Raw genomic sequence first — 26,149 nt, forward strand, 5'->3', positions numbered from 1 at the left:
CCTCCTGTACATTATTCGTTGACCAGTTAAAGAATGTTCTACTTTCCCCATTTACTGACTTAACCACAAGGTATTATTTGGCATAAAGTAACACTAGTGAAGCTTCCGACCAGTGAGCTCCTCTGTGGTTGCACACTATTGAGCAAAAGGCAACTCTAGAGAGAAACATAGAGTATACATTAAATATCTGCTAAGAAAGCTCTTACTTCTTGGCATATAAAAAGTAAATATAAACATAGGCATCTCTGCTAAAGCAGGTCACTTTAGCAGTCAAAAAATATTTATCTCAAGTGGCAATATATGTCTACAAAGTTCTTTGACAGTTGGACCTATCAATGTCATGTAGGTGAATAAGAAAAGGGTAGTGCTGAACAGGCTTTGCTTTTGAACTTGTATTTGTCATTGGTAGTGACTACCAAGTCTCACCTTGCAGGATTCATTGAACATTTGGTGGTGATTTATTATTTACTTATGATCATTAGATGTTGTTTCCCTAAGCCTGGGAGTGTTGGTAAGCTTTATAAAATGACAACTAGGAGATCAGGATATCTAGACACACAGAAAAACAAATCATGAAAACAATGATATGGTACTGGGATCACATTAGTGATTTATAGCTAAAGGAACATATCTTGATATAAATACTTTTATGTTGAGGAGATTTTAATCTGCCACTGTGGTAACTGTGACATAATTGGCATGAGTTTTGTTATGTATATCTTGAGCTGGATATTACGTGTTGGTGGGTTCTGTAAAAGGTCGTGGATTTAGTAAATCTCTCAGAGCCGCTGTACAATATTTACTGCAGGAGTTCTTGGCTAAATTAAATCTATGATACCTCAATGTCTTGTCAATCCATTTAAATCTCTCTTTAAAGTGCAATTCCTTCATAGACCGTGCTTTTGTTCATTTGAGAGAATTAGGAGTGTCTTGAATAAAAGGCTCAAAATACATAACACAGTTACTCAGGGGGAATAAGCACATAAGTTATCAAACAAATAAACAAAGCTTTATTTCGATATAAAAATATCATAAAAGCATTTTACAAATTAAATGATAAAAATACAGATTTTAAAATTAGACAAAGATACCAAGATTAAAAGATTTTTAAAAAACTCAGTTGGGGGATACAAGTTGCTCTACAGGAATGGTACTATACTTGTTCTGAATATTTATTAATTGATAAACTTCATGTCCCAACTTAAGAGAATCTATTTAACCTAATCGTACCAACAATAAATAGCATCTTATTACAAGGAAAAACCCAAGAATCATGATTAAGAATTACATTAAACTATCACAACTTTTAAGTGAGTTAAAAGCACAGTTTAAAAAAGATCATCAACCAGGACATAATACTTTAGTTCTTATTACCCATGCCCAGCTAAGAAATTTGGCCACACCGCAAGCCAGTGTTGTGTTAGTATCTGCTTGCATTAATCTAAAAGCTTGGCGGTGATTCCTGGTTCCTAGTTGGCAACAAATAGGTTTTAACCATCTGTTCTCGGTTTAGTATATGCAGGGCATGCAAACATAAGGTGCGGGACGCTTTCAACCGCTATTTCACAGTGTGGGCAGCTTGAGGTAGTTTGGTGGGGAGGCTTCCATTTATTAGTATATTTGCGGACAGGCAGCGTACCCAATCTAAACTGCATGTAGAGGGCCCTATCCCTGGGTTTCTGTATAAGATCTAGATAGGGCTCTAGGCTGGGAACCTGTTTGTGCAAGCAAAACTCGTCGGTCAGTGTACCTAGGCTGGGATTGCTGTTTTCCTGGCTGTCAATCCAAGCCCAGTAGGCACCCTTAATGTCTGACTAATTCAACAGAGTTCCTGACTCCCAGGCTTCTCTAAATCCCAATAACAGAAAGAGCTTTTTATATTAGATAGCCAACTAATCTTCTTAGATCCCTCAAGATTCATGACTTCTCTTAGGCCTCCGGCGTATTTAAATAGCTCAGGTGTGCGCCAAAGGCGGGCCCAGAAGAGAAGAGGGCGTAGGGTGGCAAGATCCTTCAAAGAGCGATGTCCCAGGTCGCTCAATAATGGCTTTGTAGGTGTTCCCTGTGGGAGTGAAACCAGTTCTCTAGAATATTTGTTTTCTGCCTTTACAATTTCATCAACTTTCTCAAAGCCCCAGAGTTCAGCACTGTACAGTGCTGCACCTACGGCCTTAGCAGCATAAATCACAAGGGAGGGGGCAATTAGCCTAGATATTGAAGAGCGATGCTCTTTTTTAATCACTCCCACAACCGCTTGTGGTTCAGGGCCATTTTATCAATATGTGGTTTCCAGCTCAATTTGTCTGAGATTCTAATTCCCAGATAGTCAAACCTTTTAACACACTCTAAGGATACCCCATCGAGTGTGAGGGTAGACTTTGCCATCCTACTAGGATTAAAATAGAGTCGTTTGGTTTTGGTGGTGTTGATTACCAAGCCCCTCAGATTGCAAAAGTAATGGAACCTATTTAACAATTTTTGCAGACCAGCAGGGGTTTTTGATATTAATAGAGTGTTGTCCGCAAAGACAAAAGTACCTTTGCCACAGAGTGGTTGAGTCAGTTCCTGGATTAGTGGTGCATGCGTCAGAGAGGTGGCCCAGCCCAGCCACCTCTGGCCAGTGACGGGCAAGGACGGGCCGGCTTTGAATGCCTCCGGCGCCCTCAGGGGACGAGATCCGCAAGTGCTTCGCGCAGCCCCCTGGAAATTGTAGGCACGGGGCTGCGGGCGCGATTAGGTGCTGGCCGTTCCCCTCACGGCGGCAAAAAAGCTGCAGGAGACTTGGGCTGGTAGCAAAGGAGTGCTGTGAATGGCCGTTCCCTCATGGCTTTGATCTGGAGTGTCAGCGTGTTATCAAGCTATCGCTTGTTGGTGTTGCTAGTTGAAGAAAGCTACTTTTATGAGGATGAAAGCCTTACCCACCAATTCACTAGCTTGCTTCATCAGAGGGCTTCTCCTGACTTTTGATATGCTGGTACTCAATGTGGGCTGCAACCCTGAAAATCAGGACAGCTTCTAATAGTCGTATTGAGGGAGTGGGATGGGTGTAATAATTAGAGAAAGACAAAGGGGGAAATTGACATGGTTAAAGCTATTAAGTGATGACTTATTCCTGTCCCAGTGTGCAGGTTTAAAATAAAACTGGGAATTTGCTTCAACGCTTCGAATATGTATGAAATTGTCCCCTGTTTTGCACCCTGCTATTAAGATTATATATTACAGAACAAAAGGCATGAGTGATTGGGATTCTTTCTTCCAAGAAGTGTTTGAGGTCAAATATCTGTTTCTGTGTTAAAAAAGAATGATTATTGGGAAAAGTATGAAGTAATTTGTTTGACATTTCGGAGAACCCTCAGGAGCAAGAAAAACACAGTGTAAGGACGGGTAGCCTTAATGCTAGCTATACACTGGAGAATTCAGTTGATAAGTGTTGTTTAGCTGGGCTATTAATAATGAGGTCTTTAAAGTAATTTGGCTATCCCTGAGCTGGTGTTTTGTTGTATATATGAAGAGCATATGGGGAGGAGAAATCATTTCACAAAATGAGAGATCATCTACTCAAACTTTGCCTCAAAATATGAAGGCAACAGCATCCCTAGAGCCAGCAAGCTGACGAGCTTTGGAGATGCACCTGTGTGCCTGTGAGTGGTACAGTGATCTGAGAGGAATTTGGCAGCATTTCCAGCAACCCCAGATGATTTTCCTTAGCTTTCTTCAACTGCTGCTCTCTACTGATGAAGGGCTAAACCCAGAAACGCATGTTTAGAGATATACAGCAGTGTCTGCACCAACTTTGGTGAAAAACTACAGCTAATTTTCAAGTAAGCACCACTTTTGTACTGATTTTACCAGGAGGCAAAGGGGCGGACTGTGTTGGGATGTGAGGCAGCGTGCTCCCAACCCCCTTTCTGCAACAGCATACCATTTTAAATCAGACCACTGATATTCTAGAGAGCCGGATGGAGATATCTTCTACTTTTTACTAGGATTGGGTTTCTGAACAACTTATACCTCTTGTATCACATGATCTTTTTGCAATTGTTAAAAAATATATATCTGCAGCAGCAAATAAATAGTTGAGTACACATTGTTATAGCTTGTAGCAAAGTGTAAAGAGATTTGAGTTTATTTTCAAATATGTCCAACTACAGTTTTATGAAAATGTTAACAAAAGTGAATAAATGGATGAGGATGAAACTCAATTACGCTTACACGTGTTACAATTCATCACTTCATACCTCCTGTCATCTCCCCAGATGGGTCTTCAGAGACTTCTGAGACATTTATCAGAGTTTGAAAGTAGCACTAGTTTAGGATTGATGTTAACTTCATATCAAATGGAATGCATATGGTGAGTAACTAGAGGAAAGAAGCATTTAGGTTTTTTTAGCTAAATTAAAGGTAACTTTGACATTTTTTCTTATGGATTGTCTTCAAATAATGAACCCATTCCATGAAATAATAATGGAATGACAAAGACGGATAATAAAGACATAAAATGAAGAATTTAGAACCTGCTGCTGTGAGTGTGACAATATTTGTGTTGTCAGTTGGTGCAATGGAAACTGATGCCATATTGTAAGCAAGATTGAGTGTTTAAATGAAGATGGTTAGGGTGTTTCAATTTAAGATCACATGGTTATTTGTACATGGACTTGCTTCTTTAATGTTATGTATTATTAGAATTAAATATATGGTAAGTACATGTTTCAGACTGTTAATTCATATATACATTTGAGTGTCTTTGTTTAAGATGTGTTTCCAAAACATTTACTGTTAATAATTTGCAACAATAACACATCAGTGAATTTTCAACATACTTTCCACCTCTCACTTTCGGTTTCACACAGGAGAAGGGACAGTGGATTTTTGTCTTACAAAGACCATTTACCGGTGATGCAGGTGGTGGTGGGAGACACAAGTAGACCAGGCTCGGAGGCTAAGCTATCGGTGGGACCACTGCGGTGCTATGGAGACCGTAAGTTCTAAACTTTAGGTTATCTGAAGCTGTTTTGCATTTGTTTTGTTTCTGGCTATGTACAGCATTCAGGAATACATTTTATCTTAATTGGACAACTGTTTCCAAACCTGGTAGTAGATGCCAAGTATAATTTTCCAGGACGTTTACGCATTACAAAGCGGTAGACATTCCCTGACTAAAACACACAAAAGATGATGGGAGGCTGCTTGCAATAAGTCTAACCAATGGCAATAGGCCAGGGTAGCATTCCAACCCATCGTTCTTTTGCTCATCATGCCACCTCAGTTTGGACTCAGCCATATGCAAGTCAGTGTTGATCCTGCACAAGCATGCAGTCTCCCATCACCTTTTGTGTGTTTCATGTACCGCCCTAAGTGGCATGGGCATGACCAGACGTGGGTCTCATGCTCACTGTGTCACTTGAACCATGCTGTACCTGGCTGATGAGCCCATAACTAGAGTGAAACCTGTCCTGGGTTGCATGTTTTCTGGTTCAGGAAGGACCTGGCCTGACAGTATGGACTGGACTGTTCAAATGAGGACAGAGTTAAGACTGATTTGCATTGAGCTGGGTCCAAACTGAGGTGGAATGATGAGCAAAAGAATGATGTGTTGGAGTGCTACCCTGAGCTATTGCCAGTGGTTAGACTTATTAAGAGCAGCCTCCCATCACTGTATGTGTGTTTCACATTCTGTGCATAAAATCATCATTCATTATCAAAGGGAACGGTTTCCTATGTTAATGTTTTATGCTTCATTATTAATTGGAAAAAAACATCTTCATAATCTTTTTTCTTTAGATAATTTATATTCGACTTGATAACTTTGGAATTAGGAATATCATTCTTTTACACATATCTTACACATATCGCACCTTAGGGAGTGCGTCACTTAGTTGGTCATACACATTTGGTATACCATCTTTTAATTCTCACTTTGCACAGGTCCTGACGAAAGCCAGATTCAACATAAGACCTGGCTGAAACATGTTGACCACACTGGATGTGGGAGCTCATAGTTACCTCCACTCACATCCTTCACCTTGGGTTTAGCACTACCAAGGCCCCATTATTAAAATAACCCTTGTGGACACTGGGACCCTTAGGGCAGTTTTTTAACTTACACTCTTTACACCTATCACCACATACTCACTTAACAAAAACTGCTCCGCTGTAAAAAGATTTCGCAGCACACCCGAGGCACACTTGGTGCCCTGGGTGGGGCCCGATGATGAAGCATGCCTTCAACTAGGTTGGTGGGTGAGGGCCTTCATAAAAAACAAATGTTTTTCCTTACTTCTGAAAAACACACACCTTAAGCTTCTCTACAATAGCTAGTTCTTTTTGATTTCTAAACCAATACAAGGGGAAGTGAACCAGCCTATTTCTATTCCTCTCTCTCTTTTTGATACTTATTATGCAGTTTCTAAACTGCCATTTCAACCTGGCAAAACAAACCTTTTGCCAGGCCCAAACCTTCCCTTTTAATACATACAAGACACCCCTAAGGTAGGCCCTGTACAGCCCAGAGGGCAGGGTGGGTAATAAAAATGTAGGACATGAATGTTTAAGGTTCATATGTGCTGGTATTGAAAAACCCTTACATTTGTTTTTCACTCCTGCAAGGCCTACCCCTCAAATAAGATAACATTGGGCACGATTCACAAAAGTAATCTGAGATAAAATCCTAACTTTACGAGTTTGTGGAATTCACAAAAGGCATTTAGTAGTGGGAAAGTTAGGATTCCTAACTTTACTACTACTAAACGGAAACAAAATCCTAACTTTACGACTTTTGGTATTCTCAAAAGCCATTTAGTTGTATAACGTTAGTATTCCTAACTTTACTACTACTAAATGCCTTTTGTGAACACGAAAGTCGTAAAGTTAGGATTTTTTCTCAGTTTAGTAGTAGTAAAGTTAGGAATCTTAACTCTACTAGTACTAAATGCCTTCTGTGAATACCAAAAGTTGTAAAGTTAGGATTGTTTTCAGTGTAGTAGTAGTAAAGCTAGGAACCTTAACTTTATGACTACTAAATGCCTTTTGTGAATAGCAAAAGTCCTAAAGTTAGGATTTTGTCTCAGATTAATTTTATAAATCTGGCCCATTACATTTAAGATGCTGTAACTTTCAAATGAGAACAGGTAACCAATTCATGTTTGCTGTTCATTGGAATTGTAATGAAACATCCTCTATCATGGTAAAGTCAGATTTTAAATAAAAAATTTGAAAATGCTACTTTTAGAAGTTTCCTACCGTAGCCTTTTATAGTGCCTGCAGCCTGCCACTGGGTCACATGACTGGGATTAGTTGTCTGTTGGACTCTGCATATTCCTCTTAGACAGCAACACTCAATAGAGAGCTTAGGATTGACTGGATGTCCCATCTCTGGCTGGATAGGAGGACAGAGCTGGCTACAGCCCTGCTTACACCTGAATAGGCTGTGGCCGGCCTTCAAACAAGGGGATGCATCCCTCCTGTAGTTAGTTTGTAGCCAACGCAGGGGAGGTAAGAAACCTATGCACTTCAAAGGGAAACCTCTAAATGCTTCTCTCACTTCAAAGGAGGAATCTGGTAGAAATATTGAACCTCAGAGACCAAATCTTCAGTGCACATATGGACTCTGCCAGGAAGAAGGTCTGCTGTGCTACTGAAAGGAGTGCCACTCTACTGGATTGCTGCCCTCCTCCCTGAGTCGGAGTGTTGGAATTTCCCCTGAGGCCAGTACTCCCCGAGTGACTCCAAGGGGTAGTCTGCTGGCCTCCTGTTCAGAGCCACACGGACATAAGAGGCTTCCAACCACCAGAACCAGTACTCAAATCCAATTGAAACAACTCCCTGACCTCCAAGTGGTGTCCCTCAGGTCCTGGACACTTGGTGTGGCCTCAGAAAGGCTGAATTGAAGTTTTGGGCTATTCGCAACCTTGAACGGGCTCATTGGTGCTGAAACATTGTCACTCTCACAGCCTATCAATCCAATGTGCAGTCGATTTAACCCTTCTTGCTACAGCGTTGACCACTCAAGGGGTGCACCACAGCGAAGCACTGGCCTGACCATTCGTGACACAACAACCAGATCTTTGGACTATATCGACACACCCTTCCCTGCTCCTTGTGGCCTCCTCCATTGTGATGGACCTCTTTGCACTGGACTATGAAGCTACCTTTTGAGAGGGACTAACCTGGTCCTTGTATCTCACCCAGACTTTATTGTGGTCAGCCTGAATTTGCTTTTTTCACTAAAATCTTTAACATTGCATATCTCCGGTTCTACCGATTGAATGTTTGTCGTTTTGGTCTTCATTTGTTTATTACAAGTTGCTGCATTGTTATACATTGGTGGGGGACATTTCCTATGCTGTGTTTTCACTTTATTACTGTTTCAAGTGCTGCATCAATACTTTACACATTGCCTATAAGTTAAGCAGGACTGATCTGTTTCATGTGACCAGGGGGTTAAGCAAAGGTTCATGTGGGGCTCGCTTGTGCCTCACACTGGCAAGCATTGTAGTTGCTGCTTGAGTAGGGTTTCACTCCCCTCAAGCAGTGACCCAATTTCTCACTTTAGTGATCAGCGGTGAGGATTAGTGCTTGTGCCATGCCATACAGTGATTTTGTGTAACACTGAAAATCAATTTAAGTTTTAAATTCTCCTTGATTGACCTTTCTGCTTTTTCCAAATGCTCCCTCCCTTTCCCTGACTGTTTGTACCTGCGGCTTCACCTAAAAGAACACAATTGGAGCCCCTTAATCTGGAGTGCTACACAGTGACTGAGCTAAAATAATTTTGCAAGGAGAGGGGGCTCTCTCTGAACAAAGCACCAGGTAGGCAGAGCTCCAAAAGGATCTGAGGGTATGGGTGGAGGCCCACCAGTTGCAAGTCAGGACAGATGATCAGGATGGAGAGGATGATATGGAGTAGCCAGAGCAGGGCCTGGATACCAGCCCTGAGATGCAGCCCTCAGGAGAAGTGGATGATTCATCTCTTGAGTTTGAGCTCTCCGCCAGAGTAGACAGCAGTTTGTCTTCTCGGGGTCTGTACCCAGAGGAGCTGGTGGAAGGAAAGGACAGTTGAGGCTGCAGAGGGACCCGTTGAATATGTAGGAAAAGAAACTGGCCATTTAGGAAGAGGAAAAGAACGCTGAGGCAGAGAGAGCCTTTGAGGAGAGAAAAATGTTGTTGGCTTATGAAATGAGTCTTAAGGGGCTAACCATAAAGGCCAGACTGGCAGGGTCCAGCAGGGTCTAGTTCCTGACTTTGTTTTTGGGGATAACATGTACAAGTGGTTTGAAGCTTCTGAGGTAGATTTAAAGATGAATAGAATCCCTCAGGAGGATTGGATGTCTAGCCTCTAGCAGCATATCCCTAGTGAGGGGATGTATGCCCTACTGGCCCTAGAGAAGGGAGACAGAATGAGGTATCCTCCATGAAGAAAACCCTTGTCAGGAAATATTGCCTCACCCCTGAAAAGTACAGGGAGATGTTTAGGGACATTGAGAAGCTGCCCTGCAGTCTTGGGTGTATTTGTGTATTCTTTTTGCAAGGCACTGGACGGTAGGGTCAAGGCCAGTGAGGTGAATGATTATGAAGGGCTTTATGATCTGATTGCAAGAGAGCACTTGTCGAGTAATTGTTTTCCAGAGTTGCACCTACACTCAAATAGATAGTAAGCTTACAGGGCCCAGGGAGCTTGCTAAGGAGGTGGACCATTAGCTCAGCACCAGGGTCCACAAGAAGGCTCCTGGGAGTGACCTCAAGAAGTGTGGTTCAGGTTCCCTCCAGCAGAGTGAGGGGGAGGTTAAGGGAGACACAGACAGGTCCCAGAATAAGGGTGGGAGGAAACAGTTTGTATGCCACTTCTAAGAAACAGGGAAGAGGTCCTGGTAGGCAGTCGGCAAGGGCACTCCATTTACAACCCCGCTGCTTTGAGTGAATCCAGTTAGGACACAAGCAGAGGGACTCTGTATGCCCTAAGAAACCATGCACTGGTGAGACCTCCACATGGGTGACTAATATGGCCTTATTGGTAAGTCAACCCCAGGGGCAGGTCATAGACCATGCCCCAATCTCTTTTAGTTGGGAGGTGGACTCAGAGGGTAGACTGTTGATCCCGGAAGGTAGGAGCCATCACTTCCACCAGGTCAAGGTGAATGGGGTCCCTGTCACTGATCTGAGGGACACCGGGGTAAGCCAGACCATGGAAGTGAAAGGCTGGTATCTCAATAGGAGTACACCTGTCAGTTGTGCAGTATGACTCAGGCCCAAGGGCATATCTTTTTCTGTCCCCTCGCCCTGATATCTCTGGAATGGGGTGGGGTGGGGAGGTGACCGAGCGAAGGGTCATAGTTAGCCCCCAGATGCCCATAGACTGCATCCTGGGGAAAGAGTTGCCTCTGGTGTCAGGAGAGCAGGGATGGGTGACTGTGCAGTGTGCCCTGAAAGCTCTGGTGTCTGGGGCTACAGCTCCAGAGGGGGGGTACAGATGACCATATAGAGGGCAGGAGGGGAAACATACCACTGTGGGAGGATCAGTGGATCAGGTGATGCCAGCTCTGAGACCAGAACATCCCACGACTGACCCTTTGAGGTCACTTCTGACCTGAAGTACTCTCTGCAGTGTCACAGAGACAGAGGGCTGGAGACCTGCACAAGGCAGACTCTTGCATGACACGGACAGAACATGTCAACGTCAAGGGGGTGGTGCTTTCCCTCTGGAAGTCCTGGCTCACCAGGCACATGTTCAGCCTCAGGGTACACAACCTTGGGCTGGGTGGCCAGTCTCAGGCTACCATCCCTGGACTGGTGGAAAGGAGAGTGAAAGTGGGGTACAAAACATCTGGGGCTACCACCCCTCACTCTGAGAAACCTCGGAGGTCAGAGAACCCTGGATGGCCTGAGGTCTGGCTCTTGACAATGACAGCTATTAGGGACCTCTGTTTGTTATTGTCCTTATCAGCAGTGTTTTCCTAGGTATGAGGACAGAAGTCTGATCTAAGGGATGGAATGGGCCACATCACTTTGTTGGTGATGGTAGTACTGTCTGCCTATCGGGATGTAGCTGTAAGCAAGCTAAGACTCGGTGCTGCAAAGATGAGGTCCGCAGATAATGAGAAGGAATCCCCATGGTTCAGGTCAGTGGCTCAGGAGAGTGTAGACAGAAGGATCCAACTGAGTTCAGAGAAGCATACAACTGACAAGTTCCCCTGCATAATAAGGCATTCGTCCATGTTCTATCACCTAAGCAGGGAAGCCCATCAAGGTATTGATTAGTCTACCCTGGTTTTTGGCTGGATGGGGTTTGTGTTGGACTAGGCCCTTTCTACTTTGTCATCCCTAAACTTTTTGCCTTCACTCCTCTTATTTTTGCTGAATTCATTTTTGTTGGATTTAGGACCCTGTGCAGTTTACCAGTGCTAACCATTGTGAAGTGCTTGGGCTCTCTTCTGTAAACATGGTAGAATTAGCTATAAACAATTGGCAAATTAAATGTATGTGTATGCCCTTAGTAAAGTGCCTTTGCATGCAGTTTAAACTGTCATTTTGATCTGGCAAAAACAAACCTTTTGTCAAACCCAACCCTTCCTATTTAATACATATACGTTACCCCTGGGGAAGGCCCTGGAAAGCTCAGAGGGCAGTAGGCATTGTTTTATTAATGTTGGACAAGTACTTTTAAGTTTTACATGTCACAATAGTGAAAGACTTTTAAATTAGCTGCAAGGCCTATCTCTCCCATAGAATGACATTGGGTGTTCTTATTGAATTTAAAAAGTGATAACCTTTGCTTGGAAACAGGAAATAATGTCCTGTTTAGTCTCTAAAATATTGGAATTTTACTGGTAAAGTTAGATTGTAAGTCACAATTCTTGAAAAGGCTTCTTTTAGAAAGTTGGCTTTTTCTTGTCCTAACCACGTGGTGCCTGCAGTGTGTGTCCTGGGTCACATGGTTAATTGTAGTTGGCAGTTGGCCTTTGTGTATTCCTCCCAGACAGTATCACAAAGGGGGACTAGGTGTTGGCAGGATGGGCCTTCCTGACCTGTTGGGTGGGGTGGAGCTACCACCTACCAAACTTGTTCTTCAAAAGAGCTACATCAGCACACACACAAATAACCTCCTACTATCTTTTGTGGCTCTAGACATCATGGGACAAGACGGGAGAAGGAAGATATTTCCTAAACCAGTTGTGGGGGGAAGCCTAGAAGTTTCTGCCACTTCAATATGGTGCCAGGTATAAATATTGGACCCTCCGACCTACTCTTTAGATCACTTCTGGTTCTGTGGAAGTCTCAGAAGAAGGACTGCTCTGCTGCTCTGCTACAGGAAGGACTGCGCTGCTGCAAAAAGGACTGCCCTGCTACCTGCAGAGGAAGACTGGACCTCCTTCTTGAACCCAGAACCACCATAGTGAGTCCAAGGTCCAGCTAACTAGTCTCCTGTTCTGAGGTACAGGGAAATACCAAGCTCCAAAGACATATCCGGGATCTGCCCATCTGGCTACACTCAACTGGACCCTCCTGTGCCCTGCTGCTGGCCTCTTCTGGAGAGAGTCCTGATCCCTAAGTGGTGCCAGGGCCGGACTGGCTACCGGGCAGTTAGGAATGCTGCTGAGCTGGGGGCTGATTTCGTTAATGGGGACCTGCGTGAGCTAAACAAAATTCGTTTTGCTTTCAGTATTTCAAAGCACACGCAGGTCACCATGGACGAAATCAGCCCCCACTGCAGTAAAATCAGGCAGCAGCTCGGCAGCATTCCAAACTGCCCGGTAACCAGTCCGGCCCTGAGTGGTGCCCACCATTTCCTTGACCATTGGCTGACATCAGAGTGTACTGTTCTTGGCTCAACTGCAGGTTCCCTCAGAACCAATGAAGTATGACCCAACCTCGCAGCTCCTAATCAGCAGACTCATCGGAACTGACGCAGTGTGATGCATTCATCTTGATGCATCTCGATGCAGGACCTCGCAACGCAGTACCCCACAGCTCCTGATCGTTTGCCTCATCAGAACTGACATAGAGGGATGCATATCGACACAGGACCTTGCATCGCAGAACCTCAGAGCTCCTGATTATTGAACTCATCAGAACTATGGAGCATGACGCATCTTGACACAGGACTTTGCATCGCAGCACCTCGCAGCTCTTGATCGGTGGCCTAATCAGAATCGAAGCAGCGCGATGCATCTCGATGCACGACCTCCCATCACAGCACCTCACTGTTCTTGATCAGTGGCCTCATTGGAACCGACTCAGCGTGACACAGCTTGATGCAGCACTTTGCAGCTCCTGGTTGGCAGACCCATCGGGACCGAAACAACTCAAAGCAGTGCGACACAGGACCTCACATCTCTGTGCAAGTCCAACCAGGTATATTACCAAGTGAACTGAACTCGGTCCTATACCTAGCCTATGCTCCATCGTGGCTGCCTTGAACTTGTGACTTTGTCCTATCCTGGTTCGACCAGATAATCACATTTGGTGCTTTGAGCTTCTCAGAGCTACTTTTACCTAAAACTTTGAAATAGTGTATCTCCAATTTTACTGACTAGATTTGTGTCTTTCTGACATCATTTTATGTGTTAAAACGAATTCTATTTTTCTAGATTGGTGTGGGATTTTTCTTGTGTTGTCTTTTCACTTTATTACTGTTTGAGTGCTGCATTCATTCTTTTCTACACATTGCCTTTAAGTTAAACCTAACCGCTAAGCTACTTAAGGGTTAAGCACAGGTTAATTTAGTGACTTTTTGTGTCTCAATCTGACAAGGGTTGTGGTTGTTGCTGAAAAGGGTTTCAACGACCTCAACCAATAATCCAATGTCTCCCAAGTAAACAGTAGTAACCATGTGTGATAGAAATCAGAAAGCATCCTCTGCGGGATTGTATGATCTAACTATCCTTCCTTACAGTCCCTGAAGCTAGCGCACATTTACAAATAGTTTGTACTAGGTTTGCATGCAATTGTCACTATTTCAATTTCACATGAGGTTTGCTTGCCTGAGAATTTTTTGTAAAATATTGCTCATGCACTGATAATGCTCACTTAATGGGCACACTTTTTAAACAGTTTAATTTTTGAGTTGCAGCTTAGAATAGGTGATTATAAAGAAATATGCCACAAAATACATCATTCACAAAATACATGCAGCAGAAGAGTTGCAAAACGTTATATTCAAAATAGCTTAAACTAATGCTCTTTTCGGGTTTCCAGATCTTTTTCGTGCCAGATATTAAGCGTGGGGCATGGTTTTGTGAAAAAATACCTAGTTCTTGAAGATCATCAGCTAACTCACTAATCAATGACAGGACATTCATTTATCGGTGACGTCATTCCGAGATCTACAATCACTACACTGGAATGTAAACTGTGCTTGAAGGTCTGTTGTTGGTTGTTTTGCAATGCAGTATCTCTCAGAAACTATTCAATCTACACAGAAGTGTATGTGGAAACACGTTCACGACATCGGAATATTCATGACCGAAATGCTGTGCTTTAAGACGCTTCTTCCTCTGTTCATTTATCAATAATTTATATTCCATTTTTCTCTATTTTCCTCATTTTGAGTCAATTGTTTCTGGAAGCATGCAGAGAAAGAAGAAAACGTACCCATTTCTTCCCATGAATCACTGTGTTCTGGGATATCGACCAAGACATCACCACAGTGCCATCAACCGTAGTAATATCGTTTTATCTCCACTGTATTATTTACACGAGTTTCAATCTGCAAGGTCAGACATTATATCTGCTACATAATTCAACCAAAAGGGAAAGCTTACGCGTTTATTGCTCTGACAGCAGCATGGTCGTTCTTGTCTTCCGAAAGATATAATTTGTTTTTCAGTAAAACTTACATCCAAACTTTTCCTATTGCCTATATTTACCAAAGGGCATACCGATTGTATGAGAGAAAATTCGTTCAGCATTACACTGCTTCAAGTACAAAAATGAGGGCTGTAAAACATGCCCTCTAAATTAAGAAATGCCTTGACTTGTGTGCTGCCCTCCTCCAGAAATGGCAATTTTTGCACAAAGTGGTTTTTCATCCCAGAGTACAGAAGTAGATTTTCTGCTGAAAGGCACCATTTTTCTTTAGCAGTGAATGCTCCTTTTATACCCTTAGCCGGATATGCTCTATTCAAGGACTTCTGCACTTGGGCCCAGATTTACTTATATTTTGTGTTGCGGATGCACCACTTTTTGGGTGAAATTACATGAAAATTACATTTATAAATCATGCTACTGCCCGGAGGCGTCTAGGCCCTAACCTACTGAAGGAAGTGACCTAAAAGGAGATCGTCTGATTTGAGGAATAAAGAAGCCTATTGATGGAAGAGCCATGTTTTCAGAGCTTTTCCAAAAGCAAGCAGTCCTGTCATTTTCTCAAGATCGGTGGGGAGAGGGTTGGGGGAGTGCTCCAAGTTAGAGGAGCAGGTGATGAAGTTTTCTGCCACACCTGTTTGATCTCCTGACTTTCTGAACAGTTAAGTTAAGGGCTGAGGACGAACATAGGGACCTAGGAGGTATATACCATCGGAAGCTTTGTTTCCGGTAGTCAGGAATAGAATCATGCAGAGCTTTGAATGCAATGCACTGGGCCTTAAAAACAATGTGTTTACTCATGGGGAGCCAATAAAGTTTGATATGGGCTTGTAAGGCAGATTGTTGCTCGGGAATCCCAAATATTAGGCAAGCTGCAGCGTTCTGCAAGATCTGCAGCTTGTCTAGGAGTTTTTACTGCAAATTTATGAATAAAGCTTTGCAGTAGTCCAACTTGGACAGCAAGAGGGAAGAGACTACGGTTTCCGCAGCTATGGTGGCATAAATGGGAAGACTTTCCAAAGCAGTTTCAAGGGTAGAAAGGAGGAAGAAGTGATGTCGCTGATCTGGCTTTCAAATGAAAGCTTGTTGTCAAATAAGATCCCTAAGTTTTTGACCTTCATAACCAGTGTGGGAAAATTGCCTAGTTCCTGTGGCCACCAACCCCAGAATGAGGGGTTCTTACCAAACAGCAGAACTTCAGTTTTACCCAAGTTCAGTTTCAATCAATTTGTGTTCACTCAATTGACAATCAGTTGCATGCAGTTATGGAACCTGATAGCCTTGACCTCAGGGTTGCTAGCCACTGACACCACAACCTGGGTGTTATCAACGTAGGACACCACTGAGAAACTGAAGGATTTAATGAGACCGGCCAGAGGGGTAATGTAAAGATCGAAAATAGTTGGACTTAAGGATAAGCCCTGCTGCAACCTGCAAGATAATGAGAACAAGGATGATGTAAATGTGTCCAAAGTGACAAATTGCTCTCTTCCGGAGAGAAAATATTTCATAAGAGCAAGGACCTCTCTCCTAATTCCAATGGAATAAAGGTGTTTGATAAGCAGACCATAACTGAGGGTGTCAAATGCCGCAGGGGGAGGTCTAGCAGGATCAGGGCATCATTTCCTACTCTGTCGAGTATCTGTTTCAACTGAGTCGGATCAGAGTGTGATTGTTGTTGATAAAGCACATAAGTTTGTGATAAATGGCCTTCTCTACAATTTTTGCTGGACCGGGAAGGCATGAGATTGCCCTTTAAATGGTTGTCGTCTGAGGCATCATGATTCGGCTTCTTGAGAAGGGGCAGGTTTGAGGGTTTTTCCACTCTTTGAGGAAATAGCCAGGACTGAACATCAGATTGAAGATGTCAGTTAGGTAAGTAGATGTGATTTCTGAAACCAGAGGCATTATTTTGGGGGATAGGCGTCAAGTGGAGAACCCGATTGAATATTATCTAATTGACCCTGGACCTGGTCTAATATCAGAAGGGAAAAAGAAGACAGAATCATAGAATCCTGGGAAGATTTGGGAGCCAACTTTGAGGAGACCTGGAGATGCTTCAGTTGACCCAAAGCCCATGTAGAATGATCTCCGTCTGATGGGCAGGGGGTTTGCTTGTTGTTGGCAGAAAAAATGTTACATACATCTTTAATCTTGGCTTGGAAGAAGGAAGCTAGAGAATTGCAGCAGGACTGATTAGCCATCTTGTTTTTATTTTCTGGAACCTTGGCTAGTTTTCTTATTGTAGCGAACAGTTCTTTGGAGGAGTTTTGTGATGACTCAATTTTTTTCTCTACCTTCTTTCTTGCCTGCGACATAGTTGTTTCTGTAATCATCTTTTTTCTGAGAACCAGGATAGCTCTGCAAATTTTATATACCTGCCCATTAATTGATTTAAACTTGCATTTATCTCTAGATGGTAATTAGTAGTGGCAGCGACTAGGTATTTGAAGAGAGTTGGCAGAGATCGAGCTAATGCTGAGCCTAGTAAAATAGCAACTAGCTTATGCCAAGAACTAATTGTCCTATTTAGTTGTTGCAGGCTGGTTTTAAGGACTTTGGTGGCCATTTCTAGCCATGACTGCTAAGTGATCAGACCATGTGAGCAGGTTGAAGAAAGGAGTTGTTTGAAAAAATGCCATCAAGCAGGTGACCTGTCAGGAGAGTGGGGCCCTTGACCAGCTTAATTAGGCCTAGACTTGCCATCATATCCGTAAAGTGCTCAGAGTCTATGTCCAGGCTATTTTCTAAATGGAAATTAAAGTCCACAATGACTATGAAATCAGAAGAATTTACTCTGGTTTCCATTAGCTGACTGAAGGCATGAGTGGAGGCCGGTCTAAGAACAGAGCATGGTAGATGAGCAGGTCATTAAAAGAACACGTTTTGTTTAGTTCAATTTTGTACAAGAGCACTTCTCATTCAAATGACGGAGTGGGTGCAGAGAATGTGGCTTTCAGGTGGTCATGGTCAATAACTGCTAGACCCATACCCCTGTTCTCCTTGCGATCCAACCTGAATATGCGGCTCGCCGAACCCAGCTCAGGACCTGAGGCAGGATCAGCACAGGTTTCAATAATGACTGATAGGTCCAAAGTTTGTGAATTTAAGTAATCAGCAAATTCGTTTTTGGTTTTATCAGGGATCTGGCATTAGTTAGAGTGCAGCGATACTTGTGAGACCGCTTGACTTGCTTGATGCTAGGGGAACTTAATTTTGATAGAGGTTAAGGAACATTTGCAGGTTAGACAGGTGGAGTTTCGATGTAGCTTTGCTGGTTTAAAATCGGCCCTGGGCTTTTCTTACCTGGAAACTGTAGGTTAAGAAGTTCTTCCCTGGAGTATTTAATATAAGCCTCTGCATGGGAGGTAAAACCGGCAGGGGGGCTGGCGCTGAGTGTGGACAAGTGCAGAAGGGCTTCCTTTATCAAGCCACGCGCAAAATGTTAGTCGGGGTTTACAAAGCCACGCAAGGGCCGATTTGCATCACCTTGAAAGGCACTGATGAAACGTAGTCCTTCCTTTGTTTTGCATTACACTGCAGTGCAAAGGCATTATATGGACGCAACATGGACTTACCCATGCATCCATCTATGTATTTTGAGGCAAATCCCAATTTACTAAAGGCAGTAAACTTGGGTTTGTGACAAAATGGTGCATCTACCGGACAGAAGCATAACAAGGAGAAATAGCTTAACTTCCCCTTTAAGAAAACGTCCTCTTTCCATGTGTGCTGCATTCTGCATTCAGAGGAATATGCCTCTGAGGATTGCTTTTGTGCAGGGAGGTATCACTACCTGCACAACAATAATCCTGATGACAAAGCAAGCACCCTTGACGCGAGGGTGTCTACATTTGCACTAGGCCGCCCCAAATACACCAGCCCCAGGAATAAAGATGAACAGCACCATATCTTTGTCAATATGGTGCAGATCAACGTTCTCCCATTCATGCGTTGCAGCACAGCAACGTGCTTTGCTCTGTTGTTTGAACATTTAGTAAATCTGCCACTATACATTTTAGTAGCCTTCTTTTAAGGAAGAATGGGTTCCCAAGTAAAGGGACAGCCGAGGCCAAAATCCAATAAACTATATACAGCTTTGAAAATCCAAGAAAGCTCTGGTGATTCCATGCAGATTCTTCAAGTAACAGGATATGAAATCCCTTTAGACCTCAAGGTAGAATATTCCCGTTTAGATAAATTGAGGTACAATGGCTTTGGGGAAAAAGGTAAAAATGTTTCTTTCTTTCAGAGACTTCCAGTCATGTGGTCATGGTTTAGTTTGTGTTGCACAGTTGGAGTGAATGCCATCTTGCAAAGCTCATCTATAATAGCTATCTATAGTAAAAATATACAAGTATCTATAATACTCGGACGCTTTTTCTCATAGTTTCACTTGCAATAGTTGCCAGTTAACTTTTGCATTCTTTTCAAGGTTTGCAGAATTACCTATAATATACTTGTCCTTAGAATACCTATAGATCTGACTCTTGAACTGCAGATCAAAAATGTCAGAATGTGACCCATATGAAGGAGGTGAGAGCAAGATCACCACAGCAGTGAAACAACAGTCAGATGAGCCTAGTTCGTAATCTTTGCAGCTGGAAGACAAAATGTTCTCTGCTAGGCTCAAAACAGAAATGCCAAAAGCAGCACATGCAGGGGACACAGAGGGACCACAGAGTTGCGGAAAAAGAAGACCAACTCAAGAAGCTGTAGAGCGCTGGTATTCACACTGCTGACAAGCCGCTCTTCCCCGGCTCATACCTGCAGCAGCCCATGAGTTCTTGAGCATGGCTGCCTCCATCAGCAAAACTGCATGGAGTACCTGGCCTTAGGCGGTGAGGAGTGCTGCTTGAGCAGTCATAGGATCAGCCACAGCAGTTGCTTTCTATACAGGTGGCCAACTGTCCACAGGCTTTTCTTGCTTAAGGGCAAATACCAGTTTTGGTAGGTGTTTTTCTGAATGATTTGTTACTTCCTCTGCCTGCATTTAAAAGTATTTGACCTTTAGAAGCCATGTTCACCTAGATAATCCATTTCCCAGCCAGCACTCCTGTTGGGTATTACTTGTATTAGGAGTTATTGAAGTGGTTTCTTCTTTTAATGTAGGAGCTGGCTTCTCATACTGTAGTGGGGTCCAGCGTAGGTCCAGGAAGATCGGATCTATGCCAAATTTTCGGATGTCCTTAGGCTGCATATAATCTAAATGGAACTTACTAACATAGTAATTGGCTATCCTGAAAAACAAGCATGGGTCTGGCCTTCATGAATGAATGCTAGATTCCTGTGTTATCATGGGTGGTGTTACTGTGTGCAAAAAAGTGTCAGATCTTCTGTAGTATAAGACTACATGCCAGTGATCAAAGGTAAAGGCGAGGTGGGTAATGTCTCAAGGAGTACTGTCTCTTCTCTCACCGGCAACACATTACTGAAAACACAGTGTCTTGCCTCATTAATAAAGGTTTCCTGTTCTCACCTATTGTTAAAAGGTAAATGCCTTGAGGCAATATTGGTCACTTTAACCTTATTACACCACTTAGCTTGTGTGGCTTTTATTTTCTGGCACACAAGATCCATTGTATTAAAGATGTTTGTATGAAGATTTGGATTAGTAAGAAGTATTCAGGGAAAAGTTTGGAGAGCGAGCAGTGACAAAAGAAAATGAAAAATAGATGTTACAAGAGGGTTGTTTTGTTTGTACACTGAGTAAGACAAGTCGCTACTGAGCTAAATTGCCTGATTCATTGATATTTTTTTTCTAATAGATGTAACCCGACGTTGTAATGTTGCTTAAAATTTGGACATTTTAGTTCACAGTTGACATGAACAAGCTAAAGGCACCATCCACATGCAGTAAAAAGGTTTATGGATCCAGAGCACAGAACATTTACCTGCAGGTTTGAAGCCCAGACCCTTGTCTCTGGATGTCTTCATGATATGGAAATAAACAATGGTCATTGGGAGCTGAGCAGGGAGCCAGTGTAGTGAAGAAAAGGCAAGGCACACCACACGGCAGCACAATGATGGTGACTCCAAGCTTTCCACGCATTGGCTTCTTCCCCTTGAATTTCTCCCCCTTCTGACTATTGATGGTCCTTGACTACACCATCAAGACCTGCCTGGTTTCTCTGTATCCCCCATCTGCTTTCTCTAAACCTCTCCTTACCTTCTTGTAAAAGCATCAGGAGAACGCAATGCAGATTTGCAAATCCTTATAGGCGCACATAATGCGCGTCCTGTTAATGCAGAGGAGGCTGGCTCCATTATTTACTGGCCCCATCTGGGTTACTTGTCCAACAGAAACAAAGCGGGTTGGGTGCGTTTTACTTAGAAGCGCTAGCTGCTGAAAGGAGGTGACATTTTTGAGTGAAATAATGGAGTATTAGTGTGAGGGGCATGTGCAGACTTCGCGAATACTCCGGTAATTCCATATTTCTGTGTTACTAGCTTAAATCAACCTATTGGAATTTGCAGCAGCCATGTAGGAAGACAACATTTCCACTAACGTTTTAGCTTTTTAAAGTACCCACCCCAACAGAGTTTGACACCCAAACTCTTTTGCCATTTTATAAATCAGTGGCTCTAAAACCATTGAAACGCTCACTTTCCACCGTGCCATTGTAATACAGACTCTGTTAACCTAATTATCAATACTTACACCCATAAACATCCCTGACACTACAGAGATGGACTATGCTTAATTGTAACACAACCTGACAGTTAACCACCGTAAAATGTAAAATATCATGGCTATAGTGCTGTGTATTTGTAAATATTACTATGTAAAGAGTTCTTACACCCATGGGGTTTAGTCCAAGCTATATAAAATTGCAAACTTGTCCAAGTGAATGTTAAAATCGCCAAGGAGCAAGCAATGGTTAGATCTCAGGCATAGTGAGGAAATCACAGAGTGGAGATCTGCTTGCTCCGCTTGTCTGTTTCTCTCTTCTCTAGACCTGTGAGGCTCCGACAGCGCCGGGACACTCCTCGGAGTAGCCGTGCGCTATAGAAGCACCCCAATTAACATAACATTAACATAACATAACAAAATAAAGAAATGAACATGAATCTAGCTCATAATTCCACAGTGTTTCCCTCGTAGCAGCTGATGCCAGATATATTTGCCTTGTTCCACCAAGGTGGTAATGGCTGATTAGAGCAGTGTATGCGCCTAATATACGTGAACTGCCTGGCGAGATGACTGACAGAGCGACATTTGTGGTTGGTCACAATGGACAACATTTTCATGCAGTGTTTTAGTGGATCCTGCCTTAGTCTATGGGGTGTTCTTAGCAATATGGACAATTATGCGGTAGAGAAGTCCTTTTGGTTGTAGTATAATATGCCACGCATCAATTACCTGTTCACGTCTAAAAAGGGCTCTAATCCTTTCAGGAAACTGTTCAATGTTAATCCCTTCTGATGTTTTCAGTGAAAAGAACTGGTTAACATTTGTATTATTGAACTGTTTATTCTTCACCCTATCAATTGCCCCCCCCATTGCCTCTGTGATGTGCAAAGAGTATTGGCATCTTGTGTATACATGTTCTCTCCCCCAATTAGAAATACACAATAAATCGGAGATCACTCCGAAAGCATGGATAAATAATCGCCCAGTCCCTTCATACTACTGTCTGGAATATAACTGAACCGCGACAAAAATGATCAGTGTAAAATACTTTTGGAACTTATTTTTCTGGCTAAAAACACCTTTTTAATGAAACGCAATTTAAAAGGTGAAATGTTTAATTAATAGCTAAACCTCAAGGAGCCTTACATCTTAATGTTGAAAGACATTCTTTTCTCTAAAATAACAAATTAAAGATTAATTCTCAAGAAGCCCTAATTAAATCCATTGCTTCATAATGGGATAGTTGTCCTCAAGCATATATCTGATGTATTTTTTCTTCGATTGTGACACCTACATTCCCCATGCACTGAGAATAGCTTATAGGAGCCTGGAGGGTGGCAGAGTGAGAAAACCCATTAACATTTGTAAAGTGCTCTATAGTCTTTCTTGTATTAGTTATCTAGTTTTTATTTCCCTATACCTAATATGTATGCCTCATGATTTGATATTAGGAGCTCTGTGAATATGGTTTGATATTTTAACCAAATTTTCTGACTATGCGAGTTTTGCAGAGGGAAAATCTGCCACAAATTTGCCACTTTTTGGTGCACAGAAGGTGTGTATTTGTGTTGATTTTTAATTAGCTGCTGGAAATCCATGACAGTCCAGCTAGTACCTCCATGATGTTAAGTCGGGGTCACTCTGAATGTGGTGGTGTTGATAGAGATCGCAGGTCACCCGACCAATAATTTCGCCACTCTGGGTTCGGGCCCATATACTCCAATTCACCATATATACATTGATCAGATGACCTTACAATCTACTACTAATAATCATGAGTCCCTTTCGATTATTTCTAGTGTACCCGACTTACCATCCACCGTTACGGGTACCTATGACCACGATGGGTCAGGGAGCTAGCTGTAAAAGGAAAGGCAGCAAAAATACAAACCCAACATAAATAACTTTGATATTCATAAAATAACCACGGACAACTGCGAAGTTTTAAGAATTTTATCTAAAACTCAGTTTCGGAAAATATAAGGTTCACAGTTAAGAGGTAGTGAATAATCAAGATGACGAAAATCACATATCCATAAAGGAACAAAGTGAGGGTAAACATTTAGGTTTTCTAATACTAGTGCGACTGGAAGCCTGCTAATGTAGAAAACTAGTCACTTAAGAATGGTCATTTTTAAAGGGGCAAAGCATTTGCAAGTATACATTTATACTATGGAATGGGAATCAGGAATCTTAAAATAATTCTATTAAAGATGAAGAATAGATCACACTAAAATTCTAGAAAAATACTTCAGTCAGTTTTATAAAGGAGGAGACCACATCCGGAAATTGCAAACTGCAAATGGAGAAAATGATTTCTAAAAGGTAGGGGAACAATGGAACATGCTATGAAATTAAATGCAAAACGATTTTATGATATGCAATGATTGCGGAAAGCATGGAAAATTATCATATGCAAAGGTATGTCTTTATTGAAGCAAAGACAGAAAATAGAAAGGTGCAGTTTAGAGTTTTCAGCAAGATATTTACCTAGACTGGTGTGAAAACCAACCCTGGCCACGGGTCAGTTAAGGACAGGGAAACCCTCAAGGTAGGATAGACATCAACGGGACAGCAGGTGCAGAATGGACACCCCAGGACAGGACAGGAAACCCAGATTAGGATCAGGACAGGACCACCAGGACACGACCAGCACCCGCAGTTTGGAAGCAACGCCTGCGCTCCACCCTCTCTGCGGCTATCAGTCAGAACCCCGATTGGGTTAGCGAACTCCCCAGCAAAATGCTCCGCCAGCACTTAAGGTTTAGTAAAACCTTAGTCTCTGGTCAAATTCGGACAGAGTGCTCCGCAGCGCTCTGTATCTTTAGTCACCTATTGAGTGCGTTGGGTCAGTGACAGGTCAGCTATTCGGACAAGTCGGACAAATTCCCTAGGTGAACCTAGGGTAGATATACTGTTTTGGGACAGTGTACCACCCCCCAAATGTTGCAAAGTGTCAGAATCCCCAATTTCGATTGGTCCTAAGGTAGGATTTGGTTAACACACCAATCAGAACAGACTATTCTAAGGCCTAATCTGCATTTTTGGGTACCGCCTAGCAAGATTGGGGTTCCCATGAGAAGTCGCACTGAATACAATGGGAAAGAAATACATTGTATAAAATACAGTACAATCTAGTCCCTCTCGCTGGGTGAAGGTGCATCTTCCCAGGCACATCTTGGCAGCGACTTGCTCTTGGCGCTTTGTCAGCGGAACCTTGCTACTTCTGGTCCTGCGCAGTACTGCCCTCCAAGATGGACTCCCAAGCCCCCATCACCCCTCCGTGCCGAGGATACATGAAAAGTAAGCGAAAACAAATTAGCACATAGAAATAAATGAATGTATTATATGTCAAGATTTCGTACTTCAGGTTTATCATTTCTAAAAATATACTATGTAATTAGATATTAGTGCAATATATAACGACACGAGAGCAACAGCACGAGCCTCACCACATGATTACTTTGAGCAGCCATTTTATGGATATTACGCATGCGCACCCTTTCCCTCCAAACTACATCTACGTAAAGTCACGTGAGTGTGACTAACGCATGCGCAGAAGCAAACTTAAAAGCGGCGGCCATATTATGGACACGGGTTATTTGTATTAGTAAAACACATAGGCAAGCTTCGCTACTACACACGTATACCCAAAATAAAAGAGATTAGTAAAACGTACAATTGTTATAAGGTTACAACAGATTCGAGGTTCATGAATCGAGCAAGTCGCGATGCGAAATCTTGCTCTATCAATACCCTCTTTGATGATATTTACTATCATCACAAAATAATGGAACCAGATGCCAACTTTTCCTTTCACACTTTGTACAACTCTATTTCTTCCAACAGCCTATTCAGTTTCTCTTTCTCGTTTTTGGTAGGGTGAGAATTTTTCACCCTTTTGTAAATCTGATTATTCATTTCTTCTAATTCAAGTTCATCCGCACTCCGTTTCACTCCTCTTGCATTCACTTGATACCCTTTTGTGTGTTTGCGACATTTGCAACAGACGAATATGAGAAATAGGATAAAACCTATTATTCCAATTGGCATCAGTATCTTGAACAATAAGCTTCTACCTAAGTTAGCAAACCAATGACCTACATTTGAGAGATCATCAACTAGTCTCTTCCAGGCACTGTCATCCTCGAGTGGTTTGAGTTCCCTTTCCAAATTAGTAATATTTTTCACATATCTTTTGATTGTACACTTTTGTCCGGAATATAAGTGCAACAATGTTGCGCCTTCAACATCCGGCAGACTCCGCCCTCTTTTGCTAATAAAGTGTCAAGAGCAAGTCTGTTCTGCAAAACCATTGATCTGATCGCAACCATTTCGGTATTGACCAGCAGAAATCCATGAGCCGTGTCAGTAGACAACACATCCACTATTGTGGATAATTTGCAAATTCTGTGAGTGTTCAGAACCACTCCCACTCCAGGTATCAGTGCACTAAAAATACTACCTATTATTTCGCCTACGCTTTCTCTTTTGCTACGCACTAAGACATTAGTGTTTTCAATGCTTCCAGCAATTTCATTCACATGGTATATTTTCGGGAAAACAATGCCAAAGTAGCAGCTTCCATACCAGTGATCCGGCAATTTGAAATAAGCCTTGTTTCCACATATATAATAAATTCCTGGAAACACAGGTTCTGACCCATTTTTGAAACCCCAACCTCCAATTACCTTGTAATTGTGCTCACATTGACTG

General features: G+C 42.5%; 1 protein-coding gene across 2 annotated transcripts in view; it reads left to right on the top strand.

Moving 5' to 3' along the window:
• CNTNAP2 (contactin associated protein 2) overlaps positions 1 to 26,149 on the top strand; it is a 2,169,461-nt gene that overhangs the window by 1,683,333 nt on the left and 459,979 nt on the right. For both annotated transcript variants that reach the window (XM_078663547.1, XM_078663548.1), the window contains one exon: positions 4,851 to 4,978. In XM_078663547.1, coding sequence (XP_078519673.1) covers positions 4,851 to 4,978 — 128 coding nt within the window. The remainder of the gene's footprint in view (positions 1 to 4,850; positions 4,979 to 26,149) is intronic.

The sequence above is a fragment of the Lissotriton helveticus genome, chromosome 10 (assembly GCF_964261635.1).
Source record: "Lissotriton helveticus chromosome 10, aLisHel1.1, whole genome shotgun sequence".
Lineage (NCBI taxonomy): Eukaryota > Metazoa > Chordata > Amphibia > Caudata > Salamandridae > Lissotriton > Lissotriton helveticus.